Source organism: Necator americanus, chromosome IV, assembly GCF_031761385.1.
Source record: "Necator americanus strain Aroian chromosome IV, whole genome shotgun sequence".
NCBI classification, from domain to species: Eukaryota; Metazoa; Nematoda; class Chromadorea; order Rhabditida; family Ancylostomatidae; genus Necator; species Necator americanus.
Window position 1 is genome coordinate 8903463 of NC_087374.1, and position 19504 is coordinate 8922966.

The 19504-nt window shown below is 41.4% G+C and overlaps 1 protein-coding gene across 4 annotated transcripts; it reads right to left on the minus strand.

Annotated features, from left to right (window-relative positions):
• Nucleotides 1–1162: 1162 nt before the first annotated feature.
• On the minus strand, nucleotides 1163–19473 carry RB195_000709 (uncharacterized protein; the record flags this gene model as incomplete). 4 transcript variants are annotated; one of them, XM_064197191.1, is made up of 19 exons in its annotated part: nucleotides 1163–1392; nucleotides 1476–1690; nucleotides 2953–3079; nucleotides 3273–3374; nucleotides 3850–3906; nucleotides 3970–4068; nucleotides 4129–4276; nucleotides 5892–5998; nucleotides 6062–6202; nucleotides 7502–7611; nucleotides 8897–8972; nucleotides 9060–9200; nucleotides 9461–9739; nucleotides 9827–9897; nucleotides 11920–12001; nucleotides 12062–12215; nucleotides 16398–16521; nucleotides 17113–17233; nucleotides 19431–19473. In XM_064197191.1, 19 exons carry the CDS (start codon nucleotides 19471–19473, stop codon nucleotides 1163–1165), a joined length of 2427 nt encoding a protein of 808 aa, XP_064053071.1. The 4 variants fall into 4 exon arrangements, with proteins under 4 accessions (XP_064053071.1, XP_064053072.1, XP_064053069.1 ...); XM_064197189.1 differs by lacking the exon at nucleotides 9461–9739 and adding an exon at nucleotides 13352–13384; XM_064197188.1 differs by lacking the exon at nucleotides 9461–9739.
• Between the last annotated feature and the right edge of the window lie 31 nt (nucleotides 19474–19504).

Genomic DNA, 19504 nt, shown 5'->3' on the forward strand with positions numbered 1-19504 from the left:
TGCTTTTTCACAATTATTTCTCCTTAGCCGAAAAATTTATTAATTTAAAACTTAATTTAAAGACAACTCTACCTAGTTCACAATACTTCTTACGTTTTATTGAATTATGTTTCCTCAACCGCTTATTTAAGAAAAATAAATAGCGAGGCTGCTGAGGGAACCTGCGCGGATAACAAGGTAGCTTGTTATCCGAAAGTTTGTTGAATAATTTTGTAGCAATTCACAGGTGAGCCTTGTTAGCGAGGTTCTATGTATTCCAAGGTGGATTTTCCTTCAATTCATAGAGAAGGGGATAGAAAATAAGAACAAAGTTGCGTTCAGGTCCTTTTTTTTGTTTTTTTTTTCTGCGCAAGCAAAATTTTGTTTCTCAGTCTTCTCGAAAAGAAAAAAAAAACAACTATGATGGGAGTTATAACACGCATTGTAAAACGCTGCATCTGTATGTGGTAGAAAATCGGAAATTGTGGGGGGAAAATGTGCTTAACAATCCACTTCCAACCATTAGAACGCAAAGATAAATTTTATTAGAAAAGAAAGCAAGTCATATATTAATTAGGCAACTCGAGATCATGCATTTGTAAATTTCTTGCCCAAAAACCTCTAGATCCTATCTTACTAGCGCTCTACAATTAAGAAAAAATAAAATAAAATTCTGGTGAAGGCACCTCAAAGAGAGTTAAAATGGAATATTCAACAACGTTAGGAGAGGATAACTTGATATCACGCATTTTTTTTCTGATATGTTAAAGTGACACAATAGTAAGTAACTGACTAGTAAGTGACTAAAGAGGATTAATGGCATCACCCCACGAATCTGAGGTGGTGCAGATTTCAGGTGGAGTATTCTTGTAAGGGATAGTAGATTATGGAGAGGAGGGTGATTCTGTCCATTTCTTCCTAATTGCCGTAAAAAAACGGCCCGGAAGATGCGCCTGCGCCGCACAAGGCTGGCATGCTCCAGTCGAACTCCTCGTAGAAAAAAGTGCGCCAGAACGCTTGAAGTCCTATCTTCAGGGCCGTTTCTTACGGCAATCAGGAAGAAATGGACGGAATCAACCATCTCTTCATAATTTACTACCACGTATAAGAATACTCCACCTGAAATCCGTACTACCTCAGATTCGTGGAGTGATGCCTTTAATGTAAGGAATAGGTTAATCGATTAGTAACCGAATGAACTAGAATGTCGTTTATATGGAGCAACATGCACGATTAAATTAGCCACGTATTTCCCCGCGAATTGCGATCTCTTTGTGAGTCTAAGGATAAGTTCCATTTCAATCGTTTGAGGACCATCCAATGTGTCTCGAACGGCAACCACAGCCGAGTTTCGATCCCTTCCCTTTTGTAAGAGAAAATTCTGACGAATCGCTAGCAGTACCGATGGTGCTTCTGTGAAAATGTGAATGTTAGTATTGGGAAATAAACACATGCAGTAAACACAAAAAAAAACAGCAATACACATTCATTCATACCAGGAATAGCTCGTTTAAGGTTAAGTTCAAATTGAACGATAGAATCGTTATGAGAAGGTCCTTTGATGGTGAACAGAGTGATCGTTGGTCGATGTGATGAGATAACGATTCCTTTCGGGATTGCGATGTATTGCCATGTTATATGAACAGGATATCGTGCTTTGCAGATTGATTCAGGGATTCCTTCACACACCGTACGCAAACGGTTGCATCGACTAAAAAATTAGTACAGCACACATCTAAGAATATAGTTGCGCTATGAAATTATCTACAATGTGCTTAGAAAATACATGAGCAATTTAGTTGTTCTCTGCATAGAGAATTTATCACTAAACAGATCTATTACAGAATCCTTGATGCTGACGTTCCCCGACGCAACTATCTTGACGCTCGCCTAAGTATAAAAGGATATCTTAACCCGTGCGAGCAGTGCTCTCATTCAACGGCTAGCAAGAGCAATGACTCCTACGATACTACAAAGAACATGGTTGAAGCAGAAGTGAGGATTTCGCGGCTTTTACTGCACTAAAAAATTATTGAGAACGGATAAAATTTTCCGTAAAACAAGCTACTTACGCTTTTCGTTTCGACCATTGTTTCGAGTGTTCGACTGTTCGACTTCGTTTGTTGTATTGTCAACAAGTTATGCACAACTTTTTTTCAAAATCAAAAAATTCAAGTAAAAACGTTTTGAAAATTCGCAGTTCCGTCAGGTAAAATCACAAGTTCTTGCTATCGAAGATTTTTTTTTAGCATTTTTCACCTACACCCTACGTCCTGAGAATAAGAAATATCTAAACTTCCAGCTTCCGAATCTAATAACGCTCATCATGACTTGTTATATTTTTAACATCTGTAAAAATTCACTTTCTTTCTCCGTTTTTAGTAGTCTAAAGTTTTCGTGAACCTTTGAAGGAGCAGAAAGGAACAGAGGTTATCTAGTGGAAATTTTTTATCTGAGAACATTTGAATATGATAAATGAGGAAACGACGTATTCCCAAAAAGACGGAAACAAAGAAGTTTAAGAGTTGCAGTTTTTGGAAATATCACAAAAGAAACAAAGAATTAATATTCAGTAGCTGGACCTCCTTCTTGTTGGGAAACTCTTCGAACAATTTCTAACTTAAAGTAATTATGCGCTCCTACAGTTTGTAGTTCTTAGCCCCTAGTTGAAAGTTAAGAGTTAAGATTTTTGGAAATATTACAATTTGTCGACAAAAGTTCCTATAGAGAAACCCGATGTGTTTAATTACTAAATTTTAGATGAGGACAAACGTTCAAATTCCTAATTTTCAAGCAGTGTATTATCCTGAAAATCATGCAACGAAACAAAATAATATAGTGTTATAAGTCCAGTATAGTTGTGAGGGTAAAATACCTTCGGTTCACCTTTGTGAACCATTTTACCTCACGACCACAGCTCCAGACCGACCAGGTATCAAATCCAGGCCACGAAAACAAAAAGTAATGACGTACTTCTTATAGTTGTTGTCATGAACGTAGTTCGTCGGACATTCTATTCGATGGCATTTGAACTGTCCGAGAGTATTAACACATATCCGCTCGTGCCCTTGACATTCTCCGAGAGCACATTCATCTATATCTAAAAAAAAAACAAGTAAATTAGAGAAATTAATTAACGGCTCTGAAACGTGAATCAGAATCAGAAGATCGATAACACTCTTGGCTTTTGCTCAAGGAAAATAGTACAACAAATTAATTAAACTAGAGAATTATCCTGTCAAAGTTAACGCATTAGTACGATAATCAAAGAATAGAAAATCCTGATCATTTACCAACACACGTCCTTCCGTCAGGTTGAATTTTGTAGCCTGGTGGGCACTGACAGAGATATGATCCTTTCGTGTTCACACATCCACCCATACAGAGGTCATTACCTAAACATCGAAACTTATTGTAGCTCGAAGTTTGAGTAATTGACTGCAATCAATTACAGTTTCAAACTATTTTAAATAGAAATATTTTAAATGACCTGTATGGTTTTATCTTGACTTCTGGAAAAGATTTTTGAAGGAAGAAAAGGATTTTTTCCTTTTCTAGAAGGAAAAAGGAGCAAAAAAAAAATGCTCTGCAACAAATTGTTTGACGAAAAAAGGTAAACCAAGCATGAGCGAAATTGCTAAAGGAAGATTTACCGGCGTATCTAAAGCGCTAAAATTGAGGTAGAAAAAATTGTCACCTCGACCTCTTTTATTGTTGATGTAAAACGAAAAAAAAAACTTGTTTTCTTAGTGGTATTTTTATTAGTATCATTAGTACTTAGTAGTATAGTATTACAATTTATTTTAATTTTTTAGTGATATTATTTTTAGTTAGTGAAGTGCTAATTGAATCAACCTATGCTGTACTCACCGGATCCTGCCCACAATGCACACTCATCAATGTCTTCACATGTTCTTCCATCGCTACCTGTTGTTCAATCACATTAATGTAAGTATTTATATTAAGAATATTCCCTTCAACCGTGCTCACCGACTGTGTAACCTCGGTCACATATGCACTGATAGGAGCCGGGTATGTTGATGCACTTCTGCTCGCATTGTGCGGTCCCACGTTCGCATTCGTTGATATCTTCATTATGAGTTATTTAATTGGGGTGCTGTTCCAAAAATACATCTGTCCTACTAATACCTTCACATCTTCGACCATCTGCAGCTAACTCAAAGCCTTCTTTACATTTGCAAATGAAAGAACCAATTGTATTTTTGCACTCAGCGGAGAGGTCACAAACATGTCCGGCAAACTTCTCGCATTCGTCCACATCTTCGCAACGTTTGGTCTGAAAAGAAGGAAACGGTACTACAGTGCTAACTCAGCTGTAATAACTGGTATCCGTATTATTTATTTTGTTACAAGAAATATCATTGGACTCTTTTCATTCCAAACAAAACGGAGGAGTTCTACCGCACATTTCCATCACTAAATGCTCAACTGATGCTCCTTACAGTATCAAATTGTTGAAGCTTAAGTCATTTAATTTTTATTTCACCGAATATAAACGAAATTAGCTGATACAAATAGCTGGCAGTCATCTGCATCTGGTGAATGTCGACAAGAAGTTATTAGTGTCATTTTGCAAACATCTCAATCTCAATCTCTCTCTCTATCTCCAGATTCCGCAGGATCATCCGTTTTCTTCGTTACGACCGACAGTTACACTTACATTTAAAAACAGAGCGCACAAAACTTCGTCTACTAGCTTGCGGATAGATGAAATATTTTACACGAATAACAGCCTATGGAAGCACATCCGATTGTGCTTGAACTATTACGATGTTTTGTCTCGAGGCGATAAATAAAAGGGATAGGAAGCGAGTACAATGAAAAAACCAAGTTGCAGAGTTAGAGTTATGTTCCCGAGAACTCATTTCTCTCAACTTAGTGCAGAGAAGTGATGCACACTCCAGGAATACGACAGAAGGTCATAGACCTCACCAACAGGGCTCATCAACAGGGCTGATTGGATGTTATCAGGAGAAAACATATGGAACCAGGAGAAAAGAGAATCCAGAGGAAAGTAAGATTGAACAAATGGAGATAGAGGTACATACAACGAAAAACAGTGAGGACGTTAAATCTGTTGTTAGATCCTTTCATAAATTCTACCTATGAAGAAACATAGGGGTTTTGTATCGTTTGAGCAGAGAGATTTCAAAAAAAGTAACTCTGCTCGATAGGGATGAATGAACTCGTCACTGACACCTCTTGAGGTCACATGCACACCAATGGAAAACCATTTTTTCTTTAAGTTGGCCTTATTTCTTTCATTTTCTATATACCATCGAATTGTGAGCTCACTGCCTCTGGTGATGGCTTCCATTCGATCCGATAGGATAGGATTAAGTGGGTTTTTATACTAGCAACATTGCTCTGATCTGTACGCTCTGATGTACGGATCAGAGGAGTAGGCGGCGCCGTCGACGGTGATGGAGAAGCTTGACTGCATGGAGGGAAAGCTGCTTAGGCTACTTTCGGATGACATGTGGAAAACGCCAACATCTTGCCCGACCTTCTGAAGTAGTCACAGAAAGCCGGCTTCTTTGGTCACGTTATGAGGAGACCGTCTGATGGCCTTGTTAAATTTGTCCAGAGGATGCTTCCAAATCCGGAGATAATTGAAAAAGGCCCCGTGGTCGTAAAAGAAAGTTCTGGACGAAGGCGGTGGAGGAAGATTTCAGGACACTTGGCGTTGACAAGCAGTTCAATCGAGACGTAAGATTCCACCGTCTGTGGAATAGCGACGGGTGGGTAGATTCTATGCGAACTCTAGTTGAAAAGGATGGGCCCGGATATGTTCAAGAACGACTCACCCGGCGAAGTTGCGGATAGCCGCGTAAGGCCGTAACACCCGTCGCCGATTAGGTCAAGTAAGCCAATACTAACAACTTGCTCACCTTCTCATTGAATTCATATCCTGCATTGCATCGACATTTGTAGCTTCCTGGTAAATTGATACACATCAAACCATCACATATTGTAGAATCCAGACATTCGTTGATGTCTGTAGAAAGTCGAAAAGGGCTATTTCTAGTTTGGAAGGTGAAGGGACATTATTTTCTCTCACCATCACAGAAACCAGTAGCTTCGTTAATAGCATAACCAGCAGCGCACATGTTCCCCTTCTGTTGACAACGGAATGAACCAGCAGTATTTACACATTCTTCGCCAGGAGCACATCTTTCTCCAGTCGCGCACTCATCAACATCTGAATTAGAAGTGTACAACATCGCGTATGGCTCCTTCAACACTGTTTTTGTAGTGATGAGTTGATTCAATCAATATAACATCTGATACAAACAACACAATGAACGCATGAGACCTAAAAACATAGTATAGCCAGGTTGAAACGACATGAAGCACGGTGCAGTTGTGGTAGGTGGCTGCGCGTATGCGGCACAGTGGAGACAGTCGAATCGAAGTGGGACCATCGCGAAATGAAGCAAGGAATGGCGTCAGGGAGGGTCCTGCCTAGATTCTAACCACTACGCTCCGCCGCACCGCTTCGAGCGCAACCGCTTACGCAACTGCATCGTGCTTCATCTCGTTTTGACCCTACTAACGCGTTGTTCAAAGTAAATAATTCTTAGAGTTTTACCCCTTTTCACTAGCAAAAAGACCAGCTGTGCCTTGGTGTAAGAGTTAGTCAATGTTACAAGATCCGCAGCTATTTTATTTTAGGATTTTGACTCTCATACCATATCTATGATAACCTAGTGCAATGGTTCCAAATATATTTATTATTATTATTATTATTATTATTATTATTATTATTATTATTATTATTATTATTATTACCAGTTATTATTACTATTAATATAGGCTATTGGACGGGTGAAGTGTAGCGGTTACAGGCTCCGCTTCCTGCACGATCGATCGGAGGTTCAAATCCGCCCTAGTGCTCACGAAGCCCCTCATCCCTCCGGGGTCGATAAATTGGTACCGACCTGTCTGGAGGGATAAAAACACTGGCTTGACACATCGGGAGGCCCCACAAGTTATTCTATAAGGTAGAGACGCGTCCGTAAACCTCAAATGATTCTGAATTGAAGTGAACGTGGTGGCGCATCCCAAGCGGATTGATTAACGCCAGAAACTTTATCCTTTATCCTTTATAGGCTATCAGCGGCGCAACTCTAGCAACCGATGGTCCGCTGATACTACGGTTTCCTGGCAAAGTCTGTCTTTCTGACGTTGCCTTTGAGAAATCCGTTTGCTAATTCATATCTTGTAAGATGACAAGGCGTTTGTAGGGATAGATTACAGCGCCTCCAATTTTCCACGCTCTGAAGAAGGTCACGACGCCGAAATGCTGTCCAGGATAAAGATCCATAACAATTTTGATTCTGCTCAGAAAAGTTATATACTAAGTTGTAGAAAAAAAAGTAGATTCTATAATTGTTCGCAATTCTCAAAGTAAGGTATCTGTTAGCTGCTTCTGTAAAAATTAGCTCAACAATTCATAAACAGGAGTGAAGATATGGGGAAGAGATGTGGGATTCCTCACCATGGCACATCCCGTTTGAAGGATAGTAGCCGAGCGGACAATCAATACTTGTACATTCTCCTGTTTGTGGATTTTGTAATTCGCCTTCACCACATTTCTTGGGATCACATCTGGAATAAATTATAAATTAAAATTTTGCTCAAAAATGAAAGCCTTAAACAGGGCAGATTTGAAAAGGGTTTAGATTTTTTTTAAAAAATGCCTAGTTTCTTTTAATACTCCATTTTCCCGTCTCTCTGATAGTAATAGTACGAACCTCACGGTCTTTCTATGCTGATGGAAATTTGTGAAATTTTTAAGCAGACAGTGCACGAAATCATTTACAAGGGTCTTGCATTCTAAAACATTCCACTTCTCGTTTATTCGTTTCTTTTGTCCAGATCAAACGATCTCTGGAATAACAATATTTTGATTTTTCCACTTAGTATTTTTCACACTTAAAGGGATCACCCCAGGACTCTGAGGTGGTACGGATTTCAGGTGGAGTATTCGTATACGGGATAGTAGATTATGGAGAGGAGAATGATTCCGTCCATTTCTTCCTAATTTGCCGTAAAAAACGGCCCGGAAGGCTGGCGCGCTCCAGTCGAACTTCTTGTAGAAAATAGTGCACCAGAACGCTCGAAGCCGTATCTTCCTGGCCGTTTTTTTTTACAGCCAGGAAGAAAGGATTAGGAAGAAATGGACGGAATCACCCCCCTCTCCATAATATACTATGCCGTATACGAATACCCCACCTGAAATCCGCACCACCTCAGATTTGTGGAGTGATGCCTTTAATGCATGAAGGGTTGCCCGCATTTCGATCATTTCGAGGAGGGGACCATAACTTTAGTGATTCCCATACTCGGTGTTGGTACTCGTTAAAGGTAATTCTTCACAATTTATGTCACTTTCAAACCATTTAAATTTTCGAACAATTTCAAACCATTTTCAGCAATTTTCTTTCTGTCAGTCATAGTTGTGTAACATTGCACTATAACGTTATATGCGAGCACTTCTCAGCGTGGTTAATTCAAATACGCAATGTTGCTTGCTTTGAGAAGCTTCTCCTCTTCTGCAGTACTCTGGGGAATAGATCGGGATAGACTTTTTTGTTTTTTTTTTGTGAAGGCAAAAACAAAGTACTTATCGTACAGTGTGTCTCTCAGAGGTCAGTAAACTTTAAAACAGTATTGTTCCTTAGTGTTAGTGCTGGTCAAAGAATCACTTGTTTCACTCATCCAAGCTCTGAACAAAGAGGACTCGTAGGAACGGTAGCCAGGAACAAACGAGCTTAGCTCGAAAAAACAAACACCGAATCATCTTCATGCTTAGGTTTATTTAAACAGTTCACTGCGTTCTGAACAGTACATGCCTTCCTTCTCATTCTGCCATTATTACTCCTACGATTACCTGTAACTGCCTTGAGTGTTCCTACATTGGTAGAGCGGACCGCAGTCGTGTGAGCCAAGATTGCATTCGTCAACATCTAAATTATTTTAATTACCAGTGTTAATCATCGAAAAAATTCGTGCAAGCGGTAACAGTAGCGGTAACACGCAAAAATTGTGCAAACCAATGCACTCCTCGGTCTCTGAATCCATTGCGTATCCGGTGCCACACGATAAAGTTCTGATACATTTAAAAGACCCAGGTAGGTTCAGGCAACGCTGAGACTCGAGACAATCATCAGCCAGTAGGAGACACTCATCAATGTCTGAACATGCTTGTTAATTTGTTACATGCGATTAATGGAAGAGAACCATACAACACCTGAGAAGGATTAGTAAGGAAACCATAGCATTGACAAGTCGCTTTACTTGACGCCACTGTGTCGAGGTTCTGAGAACCGGCGCCTACCGGTGGAGTGAGAATAGAAGACATTTCGTTTAAGAGTCAACGATAATCACGTGAAAGGGAGCATTCTGGATCACAACATGCTAGAATTGTTGAGTCGCATGCTTCGTGGCCACCCACCTACGCATTGACCATTTTGCGAGTGGTATCCGGAAGGGCAGGTTGGAGCGTTAGCTTCACCACCAGCCGGAGTAGTCGGGTACGGAATAAATGTTTGTGCTCTCTTTGTAGCAGCTCTTCGATTGTCTTCCCATTTTCTTGCAAATCTTGGTCTGTTCCCAGAGAATGGACGTCCGGACAGAGGTTTCAGCGGCTGGCAGAGATATCCTCCGATGATGTTCACGCAAACCTCGCGTCCCCACTCGCACGGTGGTGTCGACGAGCGACATTCGTTGCGATCTTTTCACAAAATTAGTTTTCTTTCCTTAGCTATTATCAAACAAACTAATCCAATTCTTCGTTAAAAAAAATAAAATTTATTCTTACCAACACAACTATATCCATCTGGACCAAGATCGTATCCGGAACGACAACTGCACTCTATCGATTCGCCACCTCTAAATGTTTATCTCCAACACTTTGCTCAGAATAAGATTGTTAGCCGAATAAATACTAAGTAGAGGTGTGAGTTGCGAGTGAGTTTTTCCAACAAGAAAAGGAAATTCACATAAAAATAAAAAGTATTTATAAATTGTTATATACTAGATTGAGCCATAAATAACGTTCTAACAACACGTATGTCGTGCCTATTGTTTCTGGTTACACAAACAAAGTATTTTTAATATCTTATATTTTTAATAAGAACTTTGGTAGGTTCTCAGACTGTAGTCTAGTGTTGTGCACGATACATTTAATTTTTTTTCTTTGTTCGCCTTGGGAATGGAGAATCAAAAAATACACCCCATGTGTTGGTGTCGTGTTGGTCTCGGGATCTAAACAAGATAATGGTGTAGAGGTTACGGCTCAAAAAATATCCAGTACGTAAGGTAAAGGAGTGCTAACGGGCAGTTAAAAATTGATTTGTCAAAATCCGTTCTGTAGATGGGACCTCGAAAGACGAACCACGGTGTTGCCTTTCAGACATCGATGACGCCTTTTGAAGTCAATATTGGAACATTATCCATGTTAGCAGAGAGTAAAGAAGCTCAATAGGGCTCAATCATAGTAAGTATACGGAAAACAAAACAGAATTTACTTATGACTCAATCTCCAAGTCTTCTCTTCTTGAGACCTCAGCACTTGAGAGTGTATTTATGTTTTCTTGTTATGCCAACGAGGTTTAGGTGAAATTTTTTTATTGGCCTGACGTCTCGACAAACTCGTCGTTTTCAAAGGCCTGAAAATGGTTCAAGGTCTTTAATACCATGCATATCCCATCAAACTCCTCTCTCTTTATCAAGCCTCAATATTGTTCCAAGTACACCACGCAAAAGGAAAACAACTGACCAGTTCCACCGACTAACGGGGTTGGTAAACCACCGCGTTCTTGACGATTGTCTTTCTTCTTAATTTTTAAGAACGGTCTTTAAGTACGCGGTAGTTTACGAGCCCCGCTAGTCGGTGGAACTGGTCAGATGTTTTCCTTTTTGAAGGTCTTGCGTAGTGTACTTGGAACAATATCGAGGCTTGGCAAGGAGAGAGGAGGAGATTGATGGGATATACATGGTATCAAAGACCTTGAACCATTTTCAGGCGTTTGAAAAAGACGGGTTTGTCGAAACGTCAGGCCAATAAAAAAGTTTCACCTAAACCTTGTTGGCATAACAAGAAAACATAAATACTTATGACTCAACCTTATACGTATAGCAGGGTCAAAACGACATCAAGCACGTACGCAGCTGCGTATGCGGCTTCTCTCGTGGCGGTGCGGTGGAGCGTAGCGGTTAGGAGGATAGTGGAATCCTTGTCGGCACCACCCAGTTTGCGCAGCTTGCGACGGTCCCACCTCAGTAGCAACTGCTGGCTCCACCGCGCCGTTTCGAGCGCGTACACGCAAATGCACCGCAACTGCACTTGTGATTCGTGTCGTTTTGACCCGACCATACTCCTCACCTTCTCAGAAACTTTCAGACATATGAGTGAAAGGCTTAAAGCAAGCTAATGTAACGAGTTAGAATAAGAAAACATGCGTGTTTAATCAATATTGTGCTTACCTAAAGGAATCATCCCACGAATTTGGGGTGGTGCGGGTTTCAGGTGGGTTATGCCTATACGGGGTCGTAGATTATGGGGAGGAAGGTGATTCCGTCCATTTCTTCCTAATTGCCGTTAAAAAAAACGGCCCGGAAGATGCGGCGCGTGCACAAGGCTGGCGCGCTCCGATCGAACTCGTTGTAGAAAATAGCGCACCGGGACGCTCGAAGCAATCCACGACCCCGTGTAGGCATAACCCACCTGAAATCCGCACCAACCCAGATTCGTGGGGTGATGCGTTTGAGGATGTAAATTCGGATATTCGGATACAGTACAGCGTCATGAAATAGTGAATAGCGATTTCAAATTTGAAGCAACCGTTTTTGATGTATCTCATTCGTAATGTACAGAAGTATCTGTGTGGTTGAGGAAGAAGATGCGCTCACCTGTCATTGCACAGATGCTCACACTTCGCATTCACACATCTATCGCCGAGATACACTGCGCCACTGTCTGATGTTGGTGATCCTAGTAAGAAAAAATGTCATCTGTATATGTTCGAAACAATGACCTAACATCCTATCAAACCAGTAATTTGTGGGAATGGCTGAGTGATCTCGAGCGACCCTTGGCAGCAACGTGTGAACGACTTCAGGCAAGCAGCAGAGAATCCTGTAGGAGCTATACAGGGTTGGTTTTTGTGGAGAAGATCCTTAGCAAGAAGACAACAATCGCAACATTCCTAGAAAAAACACCTAGTAGAAGACAAAAATAGCAATGCTTGAATGTTAGAAAGTGCTGTAAGCGCTTGAAGCGTTACTGCGCGAGCAACAGATCCGGCAATTTGTGAGAGCCGCTTTTGCAGCGATCTCATGTGCAAACTACTATTTCTAAGAGCACTACGTGGAACTATTGAGCACACATGCAGATCTAACAGATCTAAAATAGAACCGAAATGCACATGCTCACGACCTGGTCAAAAAGAAGAATGTCTGCTTCCATTTACTAGTATTTTAGATAAATCTAGTGAAAAACAAAGAAAGAAGGCAAAGAAAGGGAGTTGGAATCTTTAGGACACATCAGCTGACGTGATATTTTTCCTCCAACCTCACTGTAAATATTAAACATTATTTACAGCATGACATTTAAAAGAGCCTGAGTTTAAAACACACGTTGTTTGGTTTCATAATGCTTACGGCATTTCAGATGAAAGGTGGCAGGGCTGCATTCGAAAAAAAAAAATTTATGCTACGTTCATATATGCTCGACCGACAGAGTTTATACCTTAACGTTTACAGGCAGCATAACACGAAATTGACGATGTTGTAATTTTCATAGGAAGGGTTGGTAGTGTAGATGAGTACGTGTTATGATAAGCCCGTTATGATACAGTGTAATGTAATCCTCGAAGAAAAATTTCGCCGCATACTACATCTTTTTGGGATATTTAGGAGAAAATGTGAGTGATCGTGCTCATAATCAAATTCTTTACCCCTAACCCTATGTATTTGTGATCAGATACCAAATGTCAAATTCCCTACTTCGCTGGCTTGCTGCCTTTGCGTAAACACTCTGATCGCCATTATGTTTGGCAGTGGCGACCAGTCTTCTTAGTCCATTTTCTGTTGTTTTTTTTTGACAGTGCGTGTTATCGAATATTGAAAAATAGGAAATTTCGTAGAATTAAATATCGCAAATGAAAGGAAGTAGTTATGAAAAGTACATTAGCGCAGAAGATGTCGCTTTTTCTCTGTACTGAAGAATGTCTAATTAGGAAAAATGATTGCACAACTTAATGCACAACTTAAGTAATAGCATCCACAGCTTTTATGGCCTATCGCACTGATTGAAGCATTTCTAAAAAGCTGGAGCACTCACCGACGAAATACGGTCATAATCCGATTGACGCCTCTGAAGTGCACACTAATTTAGGTAGAAACATGCACTCATGTGGGACTCGAAAGAAGTTCGAGAACGACTTGAGTGCTTTGTGCGATTCATTACGCTTGCCGTTCCGTAGATACAAGAGCAATATTGTGGATCCAAATCCTTTCCCGGCAACTATTGGTTATCCCGACAAAAAGTGGAATGCTCGCTGAGAGAAAGAGACTCATTGAGGATCGACGAAGGCGATGAGATGACATGGGCTGAAGCTAAGCTGCCCGAATTGAACTTGTTTATTTTGTGAATGCGGAATCATATGAAAATCGCTCAATCATTTCTGTGATGTGATTTCAAAAGACTTGCAGTGTGCGCTGCCGATAAAAATCAAGTGTAGTTCAAATGCCGGGTTGTTAAAGGCAGCATAACTGAAACATTGGGGTTTCTCCATTGGAAGTATATTCAAAACGACATGAACCACGAGTGTATAATAGAGTCAAAATGACATTAAGCAATTGCGTACGCAGGTTTTCTCGAGCAGCTTCGGTGGAGCGTAGCAGCTAGGAGCGTGTTGAAACCCTTGTTGGGACCACCTATCGCTGCAGTTTGTGACAGTCCCAATCCGGTTCCAACTGCTGCCTCCACCGTGCTGTTTTAAGCGCGTACGCAAATGCACCGCAACTACACTCGTGATTCGTGTTGTTTTGACCCGACCATAGTTGCGGTGCATTTGCGTACGCGCTCGAAGCGACGCGGTGGAGGCAGCATTTGGGACCGAGTAAGGACCGTCGCCAACCGCAGCGGTGGGTGTTGCTAGCTTTACGATTTCACCACGCTTCTAACTGCTACGCTCCACCGAAGCTCCTCGAGAGAAGCCGTGTACGCAATTGCGTACATGCTTCATGTCGTCTTGACTCTACTATAGAAAGGGTAAGATGTATAGTTAACGATTATGACACACTCACTTCCTGATTTTCCTGAAAACTGATTTTAAAAAAAGTCCCATCATCGTTTATTCGATTAATTGGGAAGAACTGAGTGTGATCGCGGTCACAATCATGAACTAAACCTGTAACCCTATCTAATCGTGGAGAGGTTTCGATAGCCTCAATTCTGCGATATGCTGCCTTTAAAGGCATCACCCCAGGAATCTGAGGTGGAGTATTCGTATACGAGATAGTAGATTATGGAGAGGATGGTGATTACGTCGATTTCTTCCTGATTGCCGTAAAAAACGGCCCGGAAGATGCGGCGCCGCACAAGGCTGGCGCGCTCCAGTCGAACTCCTTGTAGAAAATAGTGCGCCGGAACGCTCGAAGCCGTATCTTCCGGACCGTTTTGTACGGCAATTAGGAAGAAATGAACGGAATCATCCTTCTCCCCATAATCTACGGCCCCGTATAGGACTACTCCATTGGAAATCAGTACCACTCCAGATTCGTGGGGTGATGCCTTGAACATGCTTCGATGTCGCTATGGTGCTCAGCTTCCATACACTCGTAAAAAGGATAAAGTCACTGGCGTATCAATCCACTTGGGATGCGCCAACGCGTTTCACTGGAGTTCGTAATTGTTGAGGTTCAAGGAGTGGTCCAGTGGTAGACCAATGTACAGATATTATCCGCATAGAGTCCTCAGCTTAGGTCTGAATACTTGTCCTTTGTCCTTTCTAGCACACACACCTTCACTTTCTTACAGTATCCACTTTTCGAACAGGGTTTAAACATCTTCACAGTCACATGGATACTTCCTGTCCTCGGAGAGCTGGCTAAATACGAGTCGCCTACGGTGTGGTGCCATTGCTTCTTCACTGCAGAGTTTCTGTCCTGAGTTGTACCTGCGTGGGATGGAGGCATTCTTCAGGTCCAATAACCACCAAACTTTGTAAAGCTGATTTGTTATGTTGTTAAGTATAGTTGTTGATAAGAGCAAAATATGTCAACAGAGCGTCGAAACGGTCCCTGACCACGATTCTCTCCATTCAAGAGTTAAGAAAAATGAGATCCTAGAATGAGTAGTTACAAAATGCTGGCACCCGAACAATTCCCTTACACAGACAGATGCTCAGCAAGTATCGGAGCTCATCGACGGTAGCCTCGGTTCTTGTGCACCACCATTGTCTTCTGACGTCCTTCTGATGTTTGTCTCCAACACCACGAGCTTCAACAACTGATCATTCAGGAAGTATTGGAGGAATCAATCGACTTACGTCTCACTATCTTTGACATTCATATGGGGTCGCGTTCATCGGCGAAAACAAATCAGTCGTGGATGACCGTATCCTTAGTTCACGTTCCTCCTTCTTCATCGTCACTCTCGTCATCACTACCGTAGTCGTATGGGTCTGATTCTCCATGCACAATCTTGAAGGGTTCTTGTTCATCACTTCCAATCAGCAACTCATCGCTACTGACGTGCATCAGCAAATCTTCCTCTGAGTCTCGATTGAGCGCTGATGTTGAGATTATTTGGGTATTTATGGCCATCACACCGTGGAAGTCTTAGATAATCTCAAAAACTTCATAGGCGTTTTCAAAACCTTTGAAACGTTTCCATGTTTTTCTGTACTACTGAAAAAATCTTTGAAAACCACAGCTAAGCTCTGAAATTGGAATTATCGTCAATCCCCTTTTTCACTCAAAATTTGATCAGTTTTCAGAAAGATTTATAAAGACCATCTTCGAGATATCGTCCCACGATGAATCGAACAAATGGATCGGACAGAAGATATGTGTGGTACCACGCGGGTGGATAAAAAAAAAAAGTCGGCTGTCAATGTGTTAAGTATTTTTGACTTGAATTGTTGAATTTCTGACTCTGAATAAAGTGCAAATGTAACAAAAGTCTCCTTGACACCAGAATGTCAACGTCAATGTCAGTCAATGTGAACTTCTTTACAAAGGGATCGCGCAATACATGACTTTCCAGAATTCATCTAACGACTAAAACGATGCAACTTCGTCCAATTTTTCAGCATCCTGGATCCTCACACGAAATTACCGTTGGCAGATATTCAATGAAAAAAAGAAAAAAATTGGAGAACCTTCCGTAGACCGCCTCCCAACGTATTTATACTTGATGGACACATTTCGTCCTGTCGAGCAAGTGAGGTGCCTTCTTCGCAGGCTGAGTCAAGCAGTGCCCGTAAACAACAGATAGAAGCCGTTCTGGAAAAAAAAATATATTTGCCAGACTAACAATCACCGAATACGGTCAGGTCAAGACATCCTGGAGCCTAGTGCGCTTGGATAAGCGGTTACGATCGAGGTGAAGGCATCGCTAGTTTTAAAGGCATCACTCCACGAATCTGAGGTGGTACGGATTTCAGGTGGAGTATTCTTATAAGGGATAGTAGATTATGGAGAGGAGGGTGATTCCGTCCACTTCTTCCTAATTGCCGCAAAAATCGGCCCGGAAGATACGGCTTTAGGCGGTCTGGCGCACTATTTTCTACAAGGAGTTCGACTGGAGCGCGCCAGCGTTGTGCGGCGCCGCATCTTCCGGGCCATTTTTTTACGGCAATTAGGAAGAAATGGACGGAATCACCCCCCTCTCCATAGTCTCCCATCCCGTATACGAATACTCCACCTGAAATCCGTACCACCTCAGATTCGTGGGGTGATGCCTTGAATTGAATTACGGAGATGAGAATGGGTTCACGCAGGACAACTCGGAAGCAGCACTCCAAGCAGCAGTCATGACACGACCGTATCTGATCGCATTGTTGGTCTGGATTGACATATCGAGCAGGGGAATACCTGACGCAAGTAGCACTCGTTCCTTCAGCTTTAATATTCGAACACGTCTGCGTTTGCACGAAATGTCGAGATCCGCCCGAGCAACATCTCGAAAGTTCGTTGGCGCTTCTGACATAGCTGACTGGAATCAATCACTTGTATATGAAGTATCATGAATGGAAAGATGAAACTTTCGAATTGATGAACAACACCGTTGAACTCACATGACCCATCGACAACCGTGCATGTTTCTAATTTTTGCGCACGACTCCTTAATTTTGTAATGATCTAATGATCTTCCGCATAAGATCGATCCGTTGGTCGTCTTGCACCATGGCCAGTATTTTCGTACTACCTCCTTTTTATTTCTGATAGTTTTCCTCCTTTTTTTACTTATTCTAGTCTAGGATAAAACTACAAAGTATTATCAAAATCTCCTTCTATTATGTAGGTTCGCCATTTGTCCTGCTCCTAGACATCTATTTGTGGGAACTGGATTTCATTTCTGTTCCTTCGTATAACTTTGCATGATTTTCATTATTATTAAAAAGGATTATGCGTTCACTCAGCATAAAATCTCAGGAATGCTAGAAAAAAAACAAAAAATGAAATGCCAAAAATGCCCAAAGATCAAACGCTTGCACGTAATTCAATCAATTTAAGTTTCTAGGAGCTAGCTCTTCCTTCTACGTTTTCCCTCTTTTTTCTTTTCAACATCTTTATGTTTCGATTATTTCGTTCCCTTTGAGAACTCAACTTATTTTATGCGCTTCTATGATGCATTGTCTAATTTTATCCCTTGAAAATTAATTAAAGGCAGAGTATCAGAAAACTGATGTATTACGGAAAACTCAGAGAACCCGTAGAGTTCCGGGTTGTAGATTATGGAACCCATTGCGGGTCCGTTCAGCTTACCCAAACCGTCGTAAAAAATGGCGTGAAAGACGGCGTACCCTCTTACGAGGTAAGTTATTATACAATGCATCTCTCCTGCTCACGCGCCGCGTACATGAGCGAGCGATCGAAGGTCAATTATGCACTGTCACCAGCCTTTCGAGTAAAACCAATGAATACCAAGGGTGCTGATGGACCGTAACGTGTACAAAGAGACGTGTTCTAACGTCCCTCGTAGAATAAACGCTGTCCCTGTGCCTTTTTTCGACGATTAAGAGGAGCTGAGCGAGGCCAAGCTGGGTTCCGTAATGTACAATTCGAGCTATACGGGTTCCCTGAAGTTTTCGTACCACGCGTCAATTTCGTGATACGCTGGCTTTAACTACAGCAGATCACTTTTCATAGCACACCCCCGTTGGTGGGCAGGCCACATGGTGGTGTATTTAAGTTCATATGTTGATCTTAGTGTTCTAGAACCCCCGCCATGTGGTATATGAGCAGTGTCTTGGAGCTGAAGTGCGCGCCATTTCATCTGCTCCTGTACTATTATAAAATCATAAAGTGTCTTGGGTTAATGAATCCGCCGAACCTCTTAGCGACTGCACTACGCTTAGTCGACATCAACACTGGTAGTAGTAGGGAGAACCGGTTAGTCAAATCGGTTATCTATTTGACAAGTACGAGTAATCGGATCTGCCGTCTTAACTTAGCAGTCACCAAGAGTTGTTGCACCAAATTTCAAGTTAGGGGCATTGCAAAAATAGTAGTGAGATCTTCTGCTATGACAGTGTATCTAAAGCATTTTTCCTCCAACGATCAGCGAGAAGCTATTTTCTTGCCTCATTAAGAGGAAATTCCCTCAAAATTGGGGCGGTGTAGCGCAGTCGGTAAGATTCTCCGCTGTGGCTGTAGCATGATCGATCAGAGTGTCGATCCAGCCTCAGTGCCAACCAACCCTTTCATCCCTCCTAGGTCATTGAATTGGTATCAGGCGTGTCTGGGAGGATAAAACACTGATTTTATCGTCGGCTATCCCCCGCAATTTGTTGAATAGACTATACATATGTTTGTAAACCTCAAACAACTCTGAATCGAGGTGAACGCGTAGGCGCATTCCATGCAAATTGATGAACGCCAGACACCTAATCCTTATACTTATCTCTCAAAACAAATCTTTTCTAAAAGATTTGTTTTGAGAGATAAGTATGAGGCCTGTGTCTAAAATAGAAAAAGTAGACAACAAGCACAATATGAATGTTTGATTGCCTTCAAGTGATCAGCAAAATCCAGACAGGTGCGATGCGCAAAGAAGAAAATAAGCAATATGTATTTCATATTTGGAAACTGCTCATAAATTCTGCTGGAAAACAGAATCTTCTTCCTATTGATTTGGTTGTACCATAACCGTAACAAAAAAAAATGAATTAGAGCTAAATGAAACGAACCTAAAAACGCGCTCCATAAAATATGTATCTCTGTGGCTCTCATTGCTGGATTGGATTCGTTGTTACAACTAAAA